Below are 16138 nucleotides of genomic sequence, written 5' to 3'. Positions count from 1 at the left end.
TTTTTAGCCTGGGGAGGGGCCGTGGCTCACTGACAGAGCATCTGCTGGGTAGGCAGAAGGTCCCAGGCTCAATCCCCAGGATCGCCAGTTAAAAGGACCAGGCAGCAGGTGATCTGAAAGACCTCTGCCTGAGACCCTGGAGAGCCATGAAGTCGGGCTGTGGCTCAGTGGTAGTGTGTCTGCTTGGCATGCAGAAGGTCCCAGGTTCAATCCCCAGGATCGCCAGTTAAAAGTACCAGGCAGCAGGTGATGTGAAAGACCTCTGCCTGAGACCCTGGAGAGCCATGAAGTCGGGCTGTGGCTCAGTGGTAGTGTGTCTGCTTGGCATGCAGAAGGTCCCAGGTTCAATCCCCAGGATCGCCCGTTAAAAGGACCAGGCAGCAGGTGATGTGAAAGACCTCTGCCTGAGACCCTGGAGAGCCATGAAGTCGGGCTGTGGCTCAGTGGTAGTGTGTCTGCTTGGCATGCAGAAGGTCCCAGGTTCAGTCCCCAGGATCGCCAGTTAAAAGTACCAGGCAGCAGGTGATGTGAAAGACCTCTGCCTGAGACCCTGGAGAGCCATGAAGTCGGGCTGTGGCTCAGTGATAGTGTGTCTGCTTGGCATGCAGAAGGTCCCAGGTTCCATCCCCAGCATCTCCAGTCAGGTAGGAGGTGATGTGAAAGACCTCCACCTGAGACCCTGAAGAGGCGCTGCCTGTCTTAGACAGTACTGATTTTGATGGACCAAGGGTCTGATTCAGTATAAGGCAGCTTCACATGTTCATTTGTGTTCACTAGCTTTGGCAGAAACTGTGGGCCGTTGTGCTGGAATCTCTCTCTTGTCCATACAGAAGAGCAGACATCGAATGTCTAACTCATTGCTTCTTTAGTTGTGGTTTATATTCCACTCAGAGAGCCAGTTTGGCGTAGTGGTTAAGAGCGTGGACTCTGATCTGGGAGAACTGGGTTTGATTCCCCCTCCTCCACATACAGCTGCTGGTGTGACCTTGGGTCAGTCACAAGTTCTCTCAGAGCTGTTCTCGTACGAGCAGGTCTCAAAAGAGCTCTCTCAGCCCCACCTGCCTCACAGGGTGTCTGTTGTGGGGAGGGGAAGGGAAAGGAGTTTATGAGCCACTCTGAGACTCCTTCAAGTAATGAAGGGCCGGGTATAAATCCAATCTCTTCTTCTCCTCCTCTTCTCAAATGGCTTTCTTTATAATACCTCTTGTTGCCAAGTTTCCTGTCTGCTCTCGTGATTTTTATATTTTACTTCTCTTTCCGATCATAATAAGGGAGTCACACTCTCTGCAGCGCGAAATTTATTCTTTCCGCTCATAAAATCAGGAGCTTGTATTTGCCACCTAAACCTGGGGATCGAATTTTTATGTAACAGCTAATCGTTTGGGAATTGCTTTTTGATTCGCCCACGTACTTTGGCACGTAGGTGCTCAAATTTCTGAACGGGAACAGGTTACGAAAAAGGTTGTCCAAATTTGCCTTATGGAGTTGATGAAAAGCAAACGGCGCTGGGGGGCGGGGGCGGGTTGAAGGTTCCACGCTGCTTTTCTCCGCACTCGGGTCGAAGGCGGCTTAATAATCACAGGCAAAACAGCCCATTCAAAGCATAAAATACAAAAGCCCATTTAAAAACACCAGGGTGTTCTCGCGCGCAAGCTCTGTCGAGACACAAGGGAGCTCTGCAAGGGACTCCGTAGTGATATTTCTCATTTGAGCTCCTGAGACTGATTAAAATGTGGGATTTGCGGCCAGAGGATGTAGTGATGGACACAGCTTTAAAAGGAGATTAGATAGCTTCATGGCAGAGAGGTCTATCAGTGGCTATGGATCATGGTCACTGGTGGGAATCTCCACATTCAGAGGCCCTAATCCTATGAATCCTAGAGCCAGGAGGCAACATCAGGAGAAGGCCTCAGCCTCTCTGCCCTGGTTGGCCACTGTATGAAATGGGATGCTGAACTCAGTGGACCACTGGTCTGATCCAGCAGGGCTCTTCTGATGTTCTCATGAAGGCCTCGGCCTCTCTGCCCTGCTGTTGGTCCTCTAGAGGAACTGGTTGGCCGCTGTGTGAGACAGGATGCTGGACTCAATGGACCACTGGTCTGATCCAGCAGGGCTCTTCTGATGTTCTAATGAAGGCCTCGGCCTCTCTGCCCTGTTGTTGGCCCTCCAGAGGAACTGGTTGGCCACAGTGTGAGACAGGATGCTGGACTAGAGGGACCCTCACTGGTCTGATCCAATGGAGCTCTTATTTTGTTCTTATGCTTTCTTTCAGCAAACTGGATATAGACTTCCTGTATATGGCCTATGCGGACATCATGGCAAAGGTACATGAGGGATTGACTGCACCCTGTCCCAATTCCCTTCCAGTTGTTTTGGTTTGATTTCCTTTCTAATTATACCTGTCAGTCAACAAGGGTTAATTGGCACAAAGACTGAAACAAATGAATAAGCAACTATTATTTCAAGTGAAATGAGCAATCCACGAAAGGAGGCAGAGGAGCTGAATGTCTCTCCACTTATTGTGAGGAGTGGGATTTGACTGCAGGCACCTGAGAAGAAAGATCTGTCCAAATGTCACATCTTAAACGTCCTCTGAGGACCTCAGTGGGGGGGGGGTTCTCTTCTCCATGTTTTATCCATGCGGTAGACCTGTGAGGTAGGCTGGGGTAAATAGTGACTGGCCCCCTGTCACCCAGTAAGAGAGTCAGTTTGGTGTAGTAATTAAGTGCGCGGACTCTCATCTGGGAGAACCGGGTTTGATTCCCCACTCCTCCACTTGCACCTGCTGGATGACCTTGGGCAAGCCTCTGTCAGAGCTGTTCTTGAAAAAGAGCCGTTTCTGTCAGAGCTTTCTCAGCCCTACCTACCTCACAGGGTGCCTGTTGTGGGGAGGGGAAGGGAAAGGAGATTGAGAGCCGCTATGAGACACCTTTGAGTAGTGAAGGATGGAATATAAATCCAATCTCTTCTACTTCTAATAAATATTTATTAGTTCATTTACATTATTTATACCTCACTGTTCTCCCCAGTGGGAACCCGAAGCAGCTTACATTGTTCTCTTCTCCTCCATTGTTCTCCTCAAAACAACCCTGTGAGGTAGGTTAAGCAAAGAGTAAGGACTGGCCCAAGGTCACCCAGTGAGCTGCCACGGCAGAGTGTGACTTTGAACCTGAGTCTCCCAGATCCTAGTCTGACCAACACTCTGCACCAGTGTTCCCTCTAAGCTGAGTTAGTGTGAGCTAGCTCACAGTTTTTTAGCCTCCAGCTCACACATTTTTGCCTTAGCTCAGGAAGGAGGGCTCCAGAGCAGACTAATTTATGCAGCAGCCAAATTGCTCGCTCACAACTTGAATGTTTTTTTTTTTCTTCTTCTTCTTCTTCTTCTTCTTCTTCTTCTTCTTCTTCTTCTTCTTCTTCTTCTTCTTCTTCTTCTTCTTCTTCTTCTTCTTCTCCTTCTTCTCTAAGCATAATGCTGGAAGGAAAAACAGATGTGCATCTATAAAATGCAGACTGCAGGCTCATAAAGCCTCAGTTTGCCTCGGGGTCAGCTAGGCAAGGGAAAGGGAGTTTAACCCTTCAACCTCCATGGTTTCGCTAATTGTTAGCATTTCTTCCATAAGGATGGATCAAGGTGAGCAGCCATGTTGGTCTGAGGCAATACGACAAAGTCAGAGTCCGGTGGCACCTTTTAAGACCAACAGATTTTTATTCAAGATGTGAGTTTTCGTGTGCAGGCACACTTTGTCAGCATTTCTTGTCGGCGTGTTTTTAAAGCAGTTGTCATTTATCCATAAAAACACCGAATTGGAGACTGGGGGAACTAGGCTTGATTATCGAAACTGAGCGGAGGCTGAAGGGTTAATCCTCTTTCTTCTCCTGCATGGCCCGAGGCAGAGTGAGGTTGCGTGAACCAGCAATTTGCATTTTGTAGGGGGGTAGATCTTCCCAGGGGTCATTTCATAGAAAAAGAGATGCAAGGGCTCATTAGCATAACTCATTGGCATAACTTATTTGCATATCCCACGCCCTCTGACATCACCGGAAGTGTGTCAGAAGGCAGCACCCACCGCTCAGGCGCCACTGGACTGTTTTGGATTGCTACCTATTGGGGGGGGGAACGTGCAGATCTGTCCTCGCAGAGGAGGGAGAGCTTGTACCTGAATAAAACCTGGTCTTAAAGGTGCCACTGGACTGTTTTGGACCGGGGGGCCGCGGGGGGGAGCTCTGCAGCTTACCTGGCTGCTTCTTGCTCTGACTGAGGGCTGCTGGGAGCAGGGGGCGGAGCTTGTTGCATGTGCCGGCCCCCTTGGGCTCTTTACTGCCGGAGCTCCACTCCTGTGCGCTCCTGCAGGAAATGACCCCTGGTAGAGGGATAGATCTTCATTATCCAACACTCAAATGGGCTACCCCCCCTCTGACTCTCCTGAGGTAACAACTGAGTAAAATCAGTGGTTCTGTGACTGGTCTGTAACATCTCTGTATAAGGAAAAGTCCTCCTTGTAGGAGAATGTCTCAAATGTCTGTGTTTGGTTTCTCCCAGACCATTCTTACCAATCCCACAGTGAGGCAATATGGGTCAGTAGGAAACGTTTTTGATGCTACAGGGATCTTAAGTTTTGGAGTTACCCACAGCTCATTTTTCTGAATTATGAGCTAAGCCAGGGGGTCCTCAGAATGGCGCCCGTTGGCACATTTACTGGTGTCTGCCAAGTGCTTTTTGGGCGGGGCAAGATGCGGCTTTTGCGCAGCTAGGCTTCTGGTGGCCTACACCACACAGGGATCTTCGCTGTGTGACTGTAGGGAAGCCGCGGGCAGCCATTTTGTGGTGGGCCAGCACTGCACCGGGATCTTCGCTGTACGACTGAAGAGAAGCTGCGGGCAGCCATTTTGTGGTGGGCTCGCTCCGCCCTCTGTGGCGGCCATTTTGTGGTTGTGCCCCCCACATTGTATCAGAATTCCAAAGGTGCCCACAGGCTCAAAACTGTTGGGGACACCTGTGCTAAACGACACCGTCATGTTCACAGCAAAGAACCAGTCAGATGCTGAGAGGGAGCCTGTAAGGGGTATGTGTTGGCAGCATGTGTTCTTGAGCTGCTGCCCACCCGGGTTTGTCTTTCTCCCCCTCCCCTGTCCTCAGAGTTGCCACATAGATGAGGGCGAGGGTGAAGAAGAAGGCGAAGAAGAGGAAGAAACGGAAGCTTCCTTTGAGGTAAGTAATCTCTCTGCACTCAGCCCTTCCCAAACCGGTTTCTGAAATTTCTGCAGGCATTGGCCCATGTGTTTCCCTAGATCCTTCGGGTTGGGAGGTTCTTCGGGTTGGGAGGAGGAGTCCAACCCCCCTGCTCAATGTAGGAAATTCAAAGCTAGAGAATCCCCGACAGATGGAGGGAGAGCCAACCCTTCCCTTCTTAGACAAAATGGTTCCATTGCTGCTCGTCTTGTTTCTCAGCCATAAGGTGCAGAAGATTGTTTATTTTCCCTCAAACACCACGTTGTCTCCTGGCTTCCCTAGGCTGTGGTTTGAATGCCTCTGTGGGAACTGTTTGCGATGCCCTCTCCTGACCGGTGTTAGCCAAATTGCCTTAAATTGTTAATAGAAGAAAAAGAAGGGTTTTATTACATTTAGCCATAGGCCATTACAAACCATGAACAGAGGAGAATACAATAAAACATAGAAAATTGTATAAAATAAGATACAGTCTAAAACATTATAAATCCATAAAACCGAAGTTATAAACAATTAATTAATTCAGAACATACCCACTAAAATCAGTAGTAGCTAGGAACAGCGTTGGCCCGTATTTTCCTTGCAGCCAAGGCGAATAGAGCCATTCTATTGGATACATCAGCATTGACATCGGCTAACAAAAATATAATCTTCTCTGGGACTGAGTAAAAGCTTAAAACTGGTAAAATACCAGATAAAAAATTTGACCTAGGCTGGGAATACAATGGGCAAGAAATTGTTAATAAGCTTGGGGGAATTATGAGATAAAAAGGGCAGTTGACACATAGCACAGGAACATAAGCTTTGTATACCAAAGTCGGAATTCCCAGAGCCCGTGAATAGACGAGGAGACCAGGTTGGCTGAAATAATTGGTCTTTGTTACTTAATAATTCTCAAGCATGTAATAATAATTACCAAGCAAGCTCACGCACACACAATACAGAACTAGGAAACTGGGCAGGAAAAGACAGCGACTTTTGCATTAGCAGGTATTATTGTTGGTGGGTGATAACGTTACCTGTCCGGCAAAATGAGTAGACCTTGCAGCGAAAGTGGAACAAAATGAAAAAGGGAATGGATCATGAGTCGGCCAGCGACACACGTGGAGTAGTTCCAAACCGATCAGGGATGGAACCAGAAAGGTGGGTAGGGGCACAGGAGAGAGAGAGAGAACTCACCTTAAGTAGCCAAATTGTGACCAGAAGCAATAGCCAGGTGACCACAGGTTCCCAGGAAATGCAGACAAAAAGAATAATACCTCAGGATGGGTAAGACAAAGGAAACGGCCGTTGGACGATTTAGGGGTGATGGACGGCAGGGAGCGACACCCCTTGGGGAATGTGTGAGACAAGGGAAGCGGGAAGGCGGGCGATGGTTCGCTGCTTCACTTTAACGATCCGATGCTTGTCCGAGGCATTGTCTGGATCGGCGGCAGGAAGGCTAAATCACTTCTTTTGTTTCTAGCTGGGCGACTAGTCTTTGAGAATGACTCGGGAGGGGGAGAGGAATGTGCTGCGCGATGGAGAGGAGATTCCTTCATGGCTTCGGGGTGGGAACATTTGCCCCCTCTCCGAACATGGCTTCTCTCTCTGGCCTGCCCCTGCCTTTGTGCTCATGGAGGCCAGGGCTGTGGGTCTGCACCACAGTCCTTGTGCAGGGGCAGAAGGCTTCGGTAGTCCTGGGTCCAGAGCTGACTTGGCATCCTTCTCCGGTGCAAGGGCTCCCCTTTGCCGCAGTGTACAGTCCATAGTCCAGCATTGGGACATTTCACTTAGGACCACAGCTCTGTCTACCGCCCTAGCGCACACTCTTCATGGCCCAGCAAGGCAGTGATAGTTGATTCAAGTTTAGATTCAAGTTAGCCTTTATTGGCATAAATTGTTGATACAGAATATCTGTCACGAACACGGTACCCGGTCAGGCAGGAGCATGATAGTCCAAAGGCAGTCCAAAGTCAAAACCGGGCAAGTATAAACACCGAGAGACCAAGTCCAAATCACCAACCATTAGAGTAGTCGTCAAAGCCAGAGTCCAGAGAAGTCAGAAGCCAGGAAGTCAGAGGTCCAAGGTACAGGTCAGGAGCATAGTCGTACGAGTCCAAAGGCAGTCCAAAGTCAAAACCGGGCAAGTATAAACATCGAGAGACCAAGTCCAAATCACCAACCATTAGAGTAGTCGTCAAAGCCAGAGTCCAAAGAAGTCAGAGGTCCAAGGTACAGGTCAGGAGCATAGTCGTACGAGCCGAGGTCAGGAGCCAAGAAGTCAAGATGAGGAACAGGAACACGGGTGGTGAGGTGCGGAGCTTCGTCCAGAATGACTGGTTGCTAGCACAACTAGTCGGCGTGAGTGTGAGAGCTAAATAGCCCGTCAGGCTGTCGGCAATTAGCACGCCCTGATTGTGTCCCGGCTCCCGCTAGTACTCAGGGCTAAAAGAGCGCCTACCGTGCATGCGCACATCCCGCCGCCGGGATGCCATGTCCCATCGGCGTTCCCGCAAATGGGATACTGGTGGCGGTGAGTCAGGGGGCGTGTTGCTCCGGCGTGATTCTGCTTCAGCTGTTGCTGGAGCAGTTTCTGTGGCTTCAGTCCTATCAGGTGCGGGGTTTTCAGGAGCCGGGAGCTCATCCCCAGCAGTACTTCGGTCTTCTGCCGGGGCCCGATGCTCATCCCCAGCAGTACTTCGGTCTTCTGCCGGGGCCAAATGCTCATCCCCAGCAGTACTTCGGTCTTCTGCCGGGGCCCAATGCTCATCCCCAGCAGTACTTCGGTCTTCTGCCGGGGCCCAATGCTCATTCAGCAGCAGTCGTGACACTATGCAATTTAAGAGCAAAATAAAAACACGACCACAGGTACATCAGTTTTTTAAAAAAGAGTCTTTAATAGTGCCATCTGAAAGGGCTTCATGGCAACAACAGCAGCCCCCGTTAGCGCAGGGAGCCAGTGCCTGATCTCCCGGACACTAGGTGCCTGGGGTTACCAACCTCCAGGTGGTCGAAGCCGAAAGTGAGAGATCACAGGAGGAGATGGAAGTCCAAACAAAACATCCGTGATGAAAATAACGAAGTGTCAATAAAGATATATATGTGAAATTGTTTACTATGATAATAATTATAATTCTGTGGGAAACTCTCTCCTTTTATCGCTCCCACGCAACGAATTTTACGCAATAAAAATATCCGTTTCACAAGGATTGCTTTATCTGAGCACTTAGTAATTGCAATTCTTATCAATTCCCACTTATCAGCTCTTGAAATAAACATCCCATGTTGACTGTCTGATATCAGATTGTGAAGACCTTGGGTTCTGAGGTTAAGATGCTGAAGTGCAGGTAGTTCGGCAGTTCGAGACCCGAGTACCGCGTGATGGACTGATCTCCCGTCTCTGGCCCCAGCTCCTGCTAACCTAGCAGTTCGAAAGCAAGAAACTGCAAGTAGATAAGCAGGCACCGCTGTGGTGGGAACATAACAGCGTTCTGTGCACCTTGGTGTCTGGTCATGCCGGCCACATGGCCACGGAGACGTCTTCAGACAGTGCTGGCTCTTTGGCTTGGAAACGGAGATGAGCACCGCAACCCTAGAGTCGGGTTCGACTGACTTCCGAGCAAGGGAGACCTTTCCCTTTACCATTTACAGATAAAGCAATCCTTGCGAAACGGATGTTTTTACTGCGCAAAATTCGTTGCGTGTGAGCGATAGAAGGAGAGCGTTTTCCACGGTTAAGTGGTTAAGACGATGAACTGCAGGCTGTGGAAGGTCGGTAGTTCAGCAGTTCGAGACCCGGGTGCCGCATGACAGAGTGAGCTCCCGTCTCTAGTTCCAGCTCCTGCCAACCTAGCAGTTCGAAAGCAAGAAATTGCAAGTAGATAAATAGGTACCACTTTCGGTGGGAAGGGAACAGCGTTCCGTGCACCTTGGTGTTTAGTCATGCCGGCCACATGACCACAGAAACGTTCGAGATCCGGGTGCCACATGACGGAGTGAGCTCCCGTCTCTAGTTCCAGCTCCTGCCAACCTAGCAGTTCGAAAGCAAGAAATTGCAAGTAGATAAATAGGTACCACTTTCGGTGGGAAGGGAACAGCATTCCGTACACCTTGGTGTTTAGTCATGCCGGCCACATGACCACAGAAACGTCTTCGGACAGCGCCGGCTCTTCAGCTTGGAAACGGAGATGAGCACCGCAACCCTAGAGTCGGACTCGACTGGCTTTCGAGCAAGGGAACCTTTACCTTTTTACCTATAATTATCATAATGAACAATTTCGCATATGTATCTTTATTGACTCTTCGTTATTTTTGTCATGGAAGTTTTGTTTGGACTTCCATCAATCTCCAGGTGGTGGCCGGAGGTCTCCCATAAGTAAAACCGTTCTCCAGGTGACGGAGATCAGTCCTCCTGGAGAAAAATGGCTGCTTTGGAGCATGGACTGTTGAACATGACACGAACTCCACACCTTCGGCCCTAAACCTCTCGCACTCTTGCCTCCCTGCAGGAGAAGGAGATGGAGAAGCAGAGACTGATCAGTCCTCCTGGAGAAAAATGGCTGCATTGGAGCGTGGACGGTTGAGCATGACACTAACGCCACACCTTCGGTCCTAAACCTCTTGCACTCTTGCCTCCCCGCAGGAGAAGGAGATGGAGAAGCAGAGACTTCTGTATCAGCAGGCCCGCCTACACAACCGGGGGGCGGCCGAGATGGTCCTGCAGATGATTAGCGCCTGCAAAGGTGAGAGAGGCGACTGCGTTCTTTTCCCCCTGAACTGCAGCAGGTGATGGGTCTCTCTGCACCGAGTAGAGTTTTGTGGGGCTCTTCTTCACAGGGCTATTTTTGGGCCGGAACGCACAGGAACGGAGTTCCGGCTGGCTCCCGAGTTGGCCACACCCAGCAGAAACTCATTGGCATAATCAGCCACACCCAACAGCAGGAACTCATTAGGATTGGCTACATCCGGGGTGTGTGGCCTAACATGCAAAGGAGTTCCTGCTCCAAAAAAAAGCCCTGGGTTTGGACAACAAACAAGGTAAACAGAATAAGAAGCAAAAAAAAATAAGAAGCAAAAGGTGGGTGTGGTTGGATGAGCACACTTCTGGTAACACAGGGGTGTGGCCTAATATGCTAATGAGTTCCTGCTGGGCTTTTTCTACGAAAGAAGCCCTGCTTCTTCATCCCCAGATGGGGCATGTGTCTGTTGCACGGGACAGCCTCTGGAGGATTGAAATGAAGGCAAGATAACTTTATCTCAAGTCCAGGCATGAGCCTTGTTTTCTTAAACAAATGTTGTTGTTTTTAAAGCCAAGGTACTCAAAGTTTAAGATTTTGTCCCGTTGGTATCAAGCACCACAGCAGTTGCCACGAGTTTTTACGACATGCTCACCTCTCTGCTGGAAAGGGTGTGGAAAGGTGGGGTCGTATGCACATTGTTGGTGGCAGTGTGAGAGAACCAGACAATTCTGGAGGACGATTTTGGACCAAATATTCCCTGTAACGGGTGACGTTGTCCCATTGACACCGGAGATATTGTTTCTTAATAATTGGAAGGATAGCAGAGTCCCAAATATAAGAGTGACTCTCATACCTTCTAATACAGGAGTGTCAAACTCATTTGTTATAAGGGCCAGATTGGACATAAATGAGACCTTGTCGGGCCGGGCCACGCGTGTCATAAAACGTAACGCCAGGTAGCGGAGATATAAACTTTACAAAGGACACAAACACAAAGTTGGGTTTTTTACTTAAAATAAAAGCACGCTCAAAACATTAGCTCTGTAAGCTGCAAGCCTGCTTTTGATTTATTGACATTCACCACAGGAATCTCATGCTCAGAGTTCTGAGTCTAGGACCCAGGTTAAATGGCTGAGCGATTAAGAGAGTCTGGTGAAGCAAGCTGTGATGCAGCAGCAGCAGAACTGGAAGCAGGAGATGGCCAGTTCCACTGTGGGCCTGATGGAAGCCCTCCGGGGGCCTGATCCGGCCTCCGGGCCGCATGTTTGACACCCCTTTTCTAATAGCTGCCAAAACATCTGTAGTGGATAATTGGAAACAACCAAATGCACCTACGCTTCATATATGGCAATGTAAGTTATGGGAGATGTATATAATGGAAAGAATTACGTATAATATGAAATTTGAAAATAATCCTCCTTCCTCAAGTTTTATAGAAGTGTGGCCTGTGGTATTGAACTACTTGGTGCAGATGGGAGTGGTCCAAAAAACTGAAGTACTTAACTGAAAATGCCATATTAAGGATGTTTATAAGTTGCAAGATCTGATGTTTGGTATTGCTTATTTACTTTCTGTTCCAACAGTCTTTGTTGTCTGTTACGTTATTACTTTGCAATATGTTTCATGCTTGTGTATTTGTTGGTTGTACTAAATACAAATTGTCAAATTAAAAAAAAACAAGGTTGGCAAACTCACAAACGCACAGAAAGCGTCCAGCTCTCCCCAGGAGTGTAAAAATGTGGGGTTTTTTTCAAGTTCTAAGGCTCTTGCATTGGTCCAGGAGTGTAATGTGGTGGGGGTTTTTCAAGTTCTAAGGCTCTTGCATTGGTGTTTTGGAATCAAAACGAAATGTTTACGCTGTAGCACAGGGGTCCCCAACGTGGGGCCCGTGGGCGCCATGGCACCTGCCGACATTTTTACTGGTCCCCGCCAAGTGGTACTGGGAAGTGAGTGGGGCCTGATGGGGATTCTGCCTACGAAGGCTTCTGATTGGCTGTTGGAGATTTGATCCGCTCTGCCGATTTTTAAAAATGGCGGTTTGGCAGCCGCTGCCAACACAACACAAGGATCTTCGGTGTGTGACTGAAGGTAGGCTGTAGCGGCCATCTTTGTGACTGGCGCCGCCTCCCGTGGCAGCCATTTTGAAGCAGCCGTTTTGTGTTAGAATTCCAAAGGTGCCCACAGGCCCAAAAAGCTTGGGAGCTCCTGCTCCAGCATCACCGAGGGTTGGGGGGAAAGTTAAAATGCCCCCCCTAGAGGATAGGTTTCAGGTGGCCCCCTTCTCCTTTGACCCTGGCTGGACCTCCGCAAAGAGGTCTTTCCCTCACGCCCTTTAGCTTGCCTCAGAGGCATAAGAAGCCAGTTCTCGATTCCTCTTTCTCTGTCGGCAGGGGAGCCGGGCGCCATGGTCTCCTCCACCCTGAAGCTGGGCATCTCCATCCTGAATGGCGGCAATGAGGAAGTGCAGCAGGTATGAATGGGGGGAGCCGAGCATCTTGGAGAGCGGCTTATCCTTTGGGGGGGGGAGGTGGTGCAGGAAACCGCCATCGAGTCACAGACAACTTACGGCAGCCCAGTAGGGCTTTCAAGGCAAGAGACGTTCAGAGGTGGCCTTGCCATCGCCTGCCTCCGCGGTCTCCCATCCAAACACTAACCAGGGCCGACCCTGCTTAGCTTCTGAGATCTGACCAGCTCAGGTTAGCCTGGGCCATCCAGGTCAGGGCTACTTATCCTTTAGTCGTAGTGAACCAAAGAGTGCCTGCGGATAAGCAAGCCGCCAGTGAATCGCAGTCTCGCTAATAACTGTACAATGGGGTTGTCAGTGCCATCCCCCCCCCCAGTCGTGGCGGGGTTTGTCCCGATTTTGGGGGGCCCAATCCGCTGGCAGCCAGCTGGCCAGCAGGGAAAGCACCACCCCCAAAAAGCCCCCTCCTGCGGCGCCAGCACCGGCGTGATGACGTCACCCAGAAGTTGATGGGGGGGACGCTCTAGGATTTGGGCAAACTCTATGGTTTTGAGGGCAAGAAACCATAGACTTTTGCCCAAAACTTAGAGCCTCGCCCCCAACGTTGGTGGTGTGGTGATGTCACTTCCGGGTGAAGTCATCACCGAAGGCATCCCGACTGCACCTAGGGGGCCCCCTCCTGGCAGCCAGGAAGGACCCGTCAACCGTACTGTGCAACCAGTTGTTTATTCGGGAGCAAGAAAAGAGGCCGGTATGAAATAAGCCCTGAGTAGCTGAGAAGTAAGGACTGAGTAGCCCCCTGAGCCAAAGCAAACAGAATTCTTTGGGCAAGGAATTTTAAGGAGAGAACTGGGCCATTGAAAGGGAGGAGTGGTGCATGCTGGGAAATTTGTGGCAAAAGGCTGTGTGGGAGACCTAGAATGGGGAGATGGAAACTGTGGGTGGAGTCGGAAAATGGTGTGGCGAGCCAAATGTGAGGGGTCCAAGAGGCAAAAAGTGTGTCTGGGAGGGGAAGGAGCGAAGGTGAAGGGGCGGGTTTGTGTCAGGCAGACGAGGAAGATGAAGGAATTGTGAGAAACGAGGGGCGGAAAAGGCAAAAGGATCGAGTTCAGGCTCCCCTTTGCCCATCCCATGTCATTCTTGAACTCCAGAGCCAGTTTGGTGTGGTGGTGGTTAGGAGCGCGGACTCTAATCTGGGAGAACCGGGTTTGATTCCCCACTCCTCCTCCACACGCAGCCAGCTGGGTGACCTTGGGCCAGTCACGAGCTCTCCCAGAGCTGTTCTCTCACGAGCAGTCCTCGAAAGAGCTCCCTCGGCCCCACCCACCTCCCAGGGTGTCTGTTGTGGGGAGGGGGAGGGAAAGGAGATTGTAAGCCGCTCTGAGACTCCAAGTGAAGGGCGGGGTGTAAATCCAGTCTCCTCCTCCTCCTCCTCCTCCTCCTCCTCTTCTTCTTCTTCTTCTTCTTCTTCTTCTTCTTCTTCTTCTTCTTCTTCTTCTTCTTCTTCTTCCTCTTCCTCTTCCTCTTCCTCTTCCTCTTCCTCCTTCTCGCCTTTGTTCAGAAAATGCTGGATTATCTGAAAGAGAAACGGGAGGTGGGGTTCTTCCAGAGCGTCCAGGCCCTCATGCAAACTTGCAGGTACGTCGCCTCCGTCCTCTCCCCTCTCCCCTCCAACTGCTCTCTCCTGGGATTAGTGGTGATGAGGAACGGTTGGGATGTCTCTTCCTCCTGCGAGGGAGGTGGGCGCAAGTAAACTGACAGGCCTCCTCATCTCAGGCTCTTCCATCTGTGAGGGTCCTTCTCTTCTAAACTGAAAAGTCCCAGATTCTCTTCAGCCTTTCCTCATAGAGGAGGTGCTCCGACGGCTTCATTGGCGCCTGTTGGGTGCTGAGTGCAGGGAAACACCAAGACTTGATGGGCATCTAAAATTCATTCTGTCTCTGGCAGGGGTCATTTCGTAGGAAAAGAGGGGCAGGGGCCCATTAGCATAACTCATTAGCATATCTTATTTGCATAGGCCACACCCCCTGACATCACCGGAAGTGTGTCAGAAGGCAACACACACCGCTCAGGCTCCACTGGACCGTTTTGGATTGCTAGCTATTGGGGGAGGGGGGGAACGTGCAGACATGCAGATCTGTCCTCACAGAGGAGGGAGAGCTTGTACCTGAATAAACCTTGATCTTAAAGGTGCCACTGGACCCTTTTGGATTGCTAGCTATTGGGGAGGGGAACCTGCAGATCTGCCCTCGCAGAGGAGGGAGAGCTTATACCTGACTAAACCTTGGTCTTAAAGGTGCCATTGGACCCTTTTGGATTGCTAGCTATGGGGGAGGGGAATGTGCAGATCTGCCCTTGCAGAGGAGGGAGAGCTTGTACCTGAATAAACCTTCATCTCAAAGGTGCCACTGGACCCTTTTGGATTGCTAGCTATGGGGGAGGGGAATGTGCAGATCTGCCCTCGCAGAGGAGGGAGAGCTTGTACCTGAATAAACCTTGGTCTTAAAGGTGCCACTGGACCCTTTTGGATTGCTAGCTATGGGGGAGGGGAACATGCAGATCTGCCTTCGCAGAGGAGGGAGAGCTTGTACCTGAATAAACCTTGGTCTTGAAGGTGCCACTGGACCCTTTTGGATTGCTAGCTATGGGGGAGGGGAACGTGCAGATCTGCCCCCGCAGAGGAGGGAGAGCTTGTACCTGAATAAAACCTGGTCTTAAAGGTACCACTGGATTTTTTTGGACCGGGGGGCCAGGGGGGCTCTGTAGCTTACCTAGCTGCTTCTTGCTCTGACTGAGGGCTGCTGGGAGCAGGGGGTGGGGCTTGTTGCATGTGCCCGCCCCCTGGGTTCTTTACTGCCGGAGCTTTGCTCCTGTACGCTCCCGCAGGAAATGATCCCTGGTTTCTGGGAAGATGAACGGCAGCAGATAAGGACTTTTGTTCCTTTCTTACTCTTTGGGTTGATCCTTTCTTAGCGTGCTGCAGGAAGTTTTCTTTTAAAACAAAGTTGTGCCAGAATTTCCTTCAGAACAGTCGGTCCCCAAGTCTGAAAAGTGATAGAGGCAGGATTTTTTTGGACCGGGGGGCCAGGGGGGCTCTGTAGCTTACCTAGCTGCTTCTTGCTCTGACTGAGGGCTGCTGGGAGCAGGGGGTGGGGCTTGTTGCATGTGCCCGCCCCCTGGGTTCTTTACTGCCGGAGCTCCGCTCCTGTATGCTCCCGCAGGAAATGACCCCTGGTTTCTGGGAAGATGAACGGGAGCAGATGAGGACTTTTGTTCCTTTCTTACTCTTTGGGTCGATCCTTTCTTAGCGTACTGCAGGAAGGTTTCCTTTAAAACAAAGTTGTGCCAGAATCTCCTTCGGAAAGGTCGTTCTCCAAGTCTGAGAAGTGATAAAGGCGGAAGACCGAATCCGTAGCGTGTGCCCACCCCCCACCCCCAGCTTCTGCCGCCTCCATGCCCTATTTTCCACCCCCGCTAACTCTGTCCGTTTCTCCTCTTGCCACAGCGTGCTGGACCTCAATGCCTTTGAGAGGCAAAACAAAGCCGAAGGACTGGGCATGGTAACGGAAGACGGGACAAGTAAGTCACCTCCCGCCCCTCGGCATCCCTTTCAGATGGCGCTGGGCCCGTCCCGTTCACGGCAGCCGTCGTGCCCCATGGGGCGCTCTGGCAAGCCAGGTAGCCCCGGTCCCCCCCCCCATCTTCTGCCACCCTGGCCACGCTCTT

At 50.6% G+C, this 16138-nt stretch overlaps 1 protein-coding gene across 1 annotated transcript in view; it reads left to right on the top strand.

The window, feature by feature from the left end:
* LOC107112869 (ryanodine receptor 1-like) overlaps positions 1-16138 on the top strand; it is a gene marked incomplete at its 5' end in the record, with an annotated part of 75479 nt that overhangs the window by 2292 nt on the left and 57049 nt on the right. The window contains 6 exons of the mRNA XM_015414064.1: positions 2273-2324; positions 5138-5209; positions 9852-9951; positions 12339-12418; positions 13974-14050; positions 15918-15991. Coding sequence (XP_015269550.1) covers positions 2273-2324; positions 5138-5209; positions 9852-9951; positions 12339-12418; positions 13974-14050; positions 15918-15991 — 455 coding nt within the window. The remainder of the gene's footprint in view (positions 1-2272; positions 2325-5137; positions 5210-9851; positions 9952-12338; positions 12419-13973; positions 14051-15917; positions 15992-16138) is intronic.

The sequence above is a fragment of the Gekko japonicus genome, unplaced genomic scaffold (genome assembly GCF_001447785.1).
Source record: "Gekko japonicus isolate JY-2015 unplaced genomic scaffold, Gekko_japonicus_V1.1 scaffold3255, whole genome shotgun sequence".
NCBI lineage: Eukaryota > Metazoa > Chordata > Lepidosauria > Squamata > Gekkonidae > Gekko > Gekko japonicus.
The sequence above is the reverse complement of the archived record's forward strand: the minus strand, read 5'-3'. Positions and strand labels throughout refer to the sequence as shown.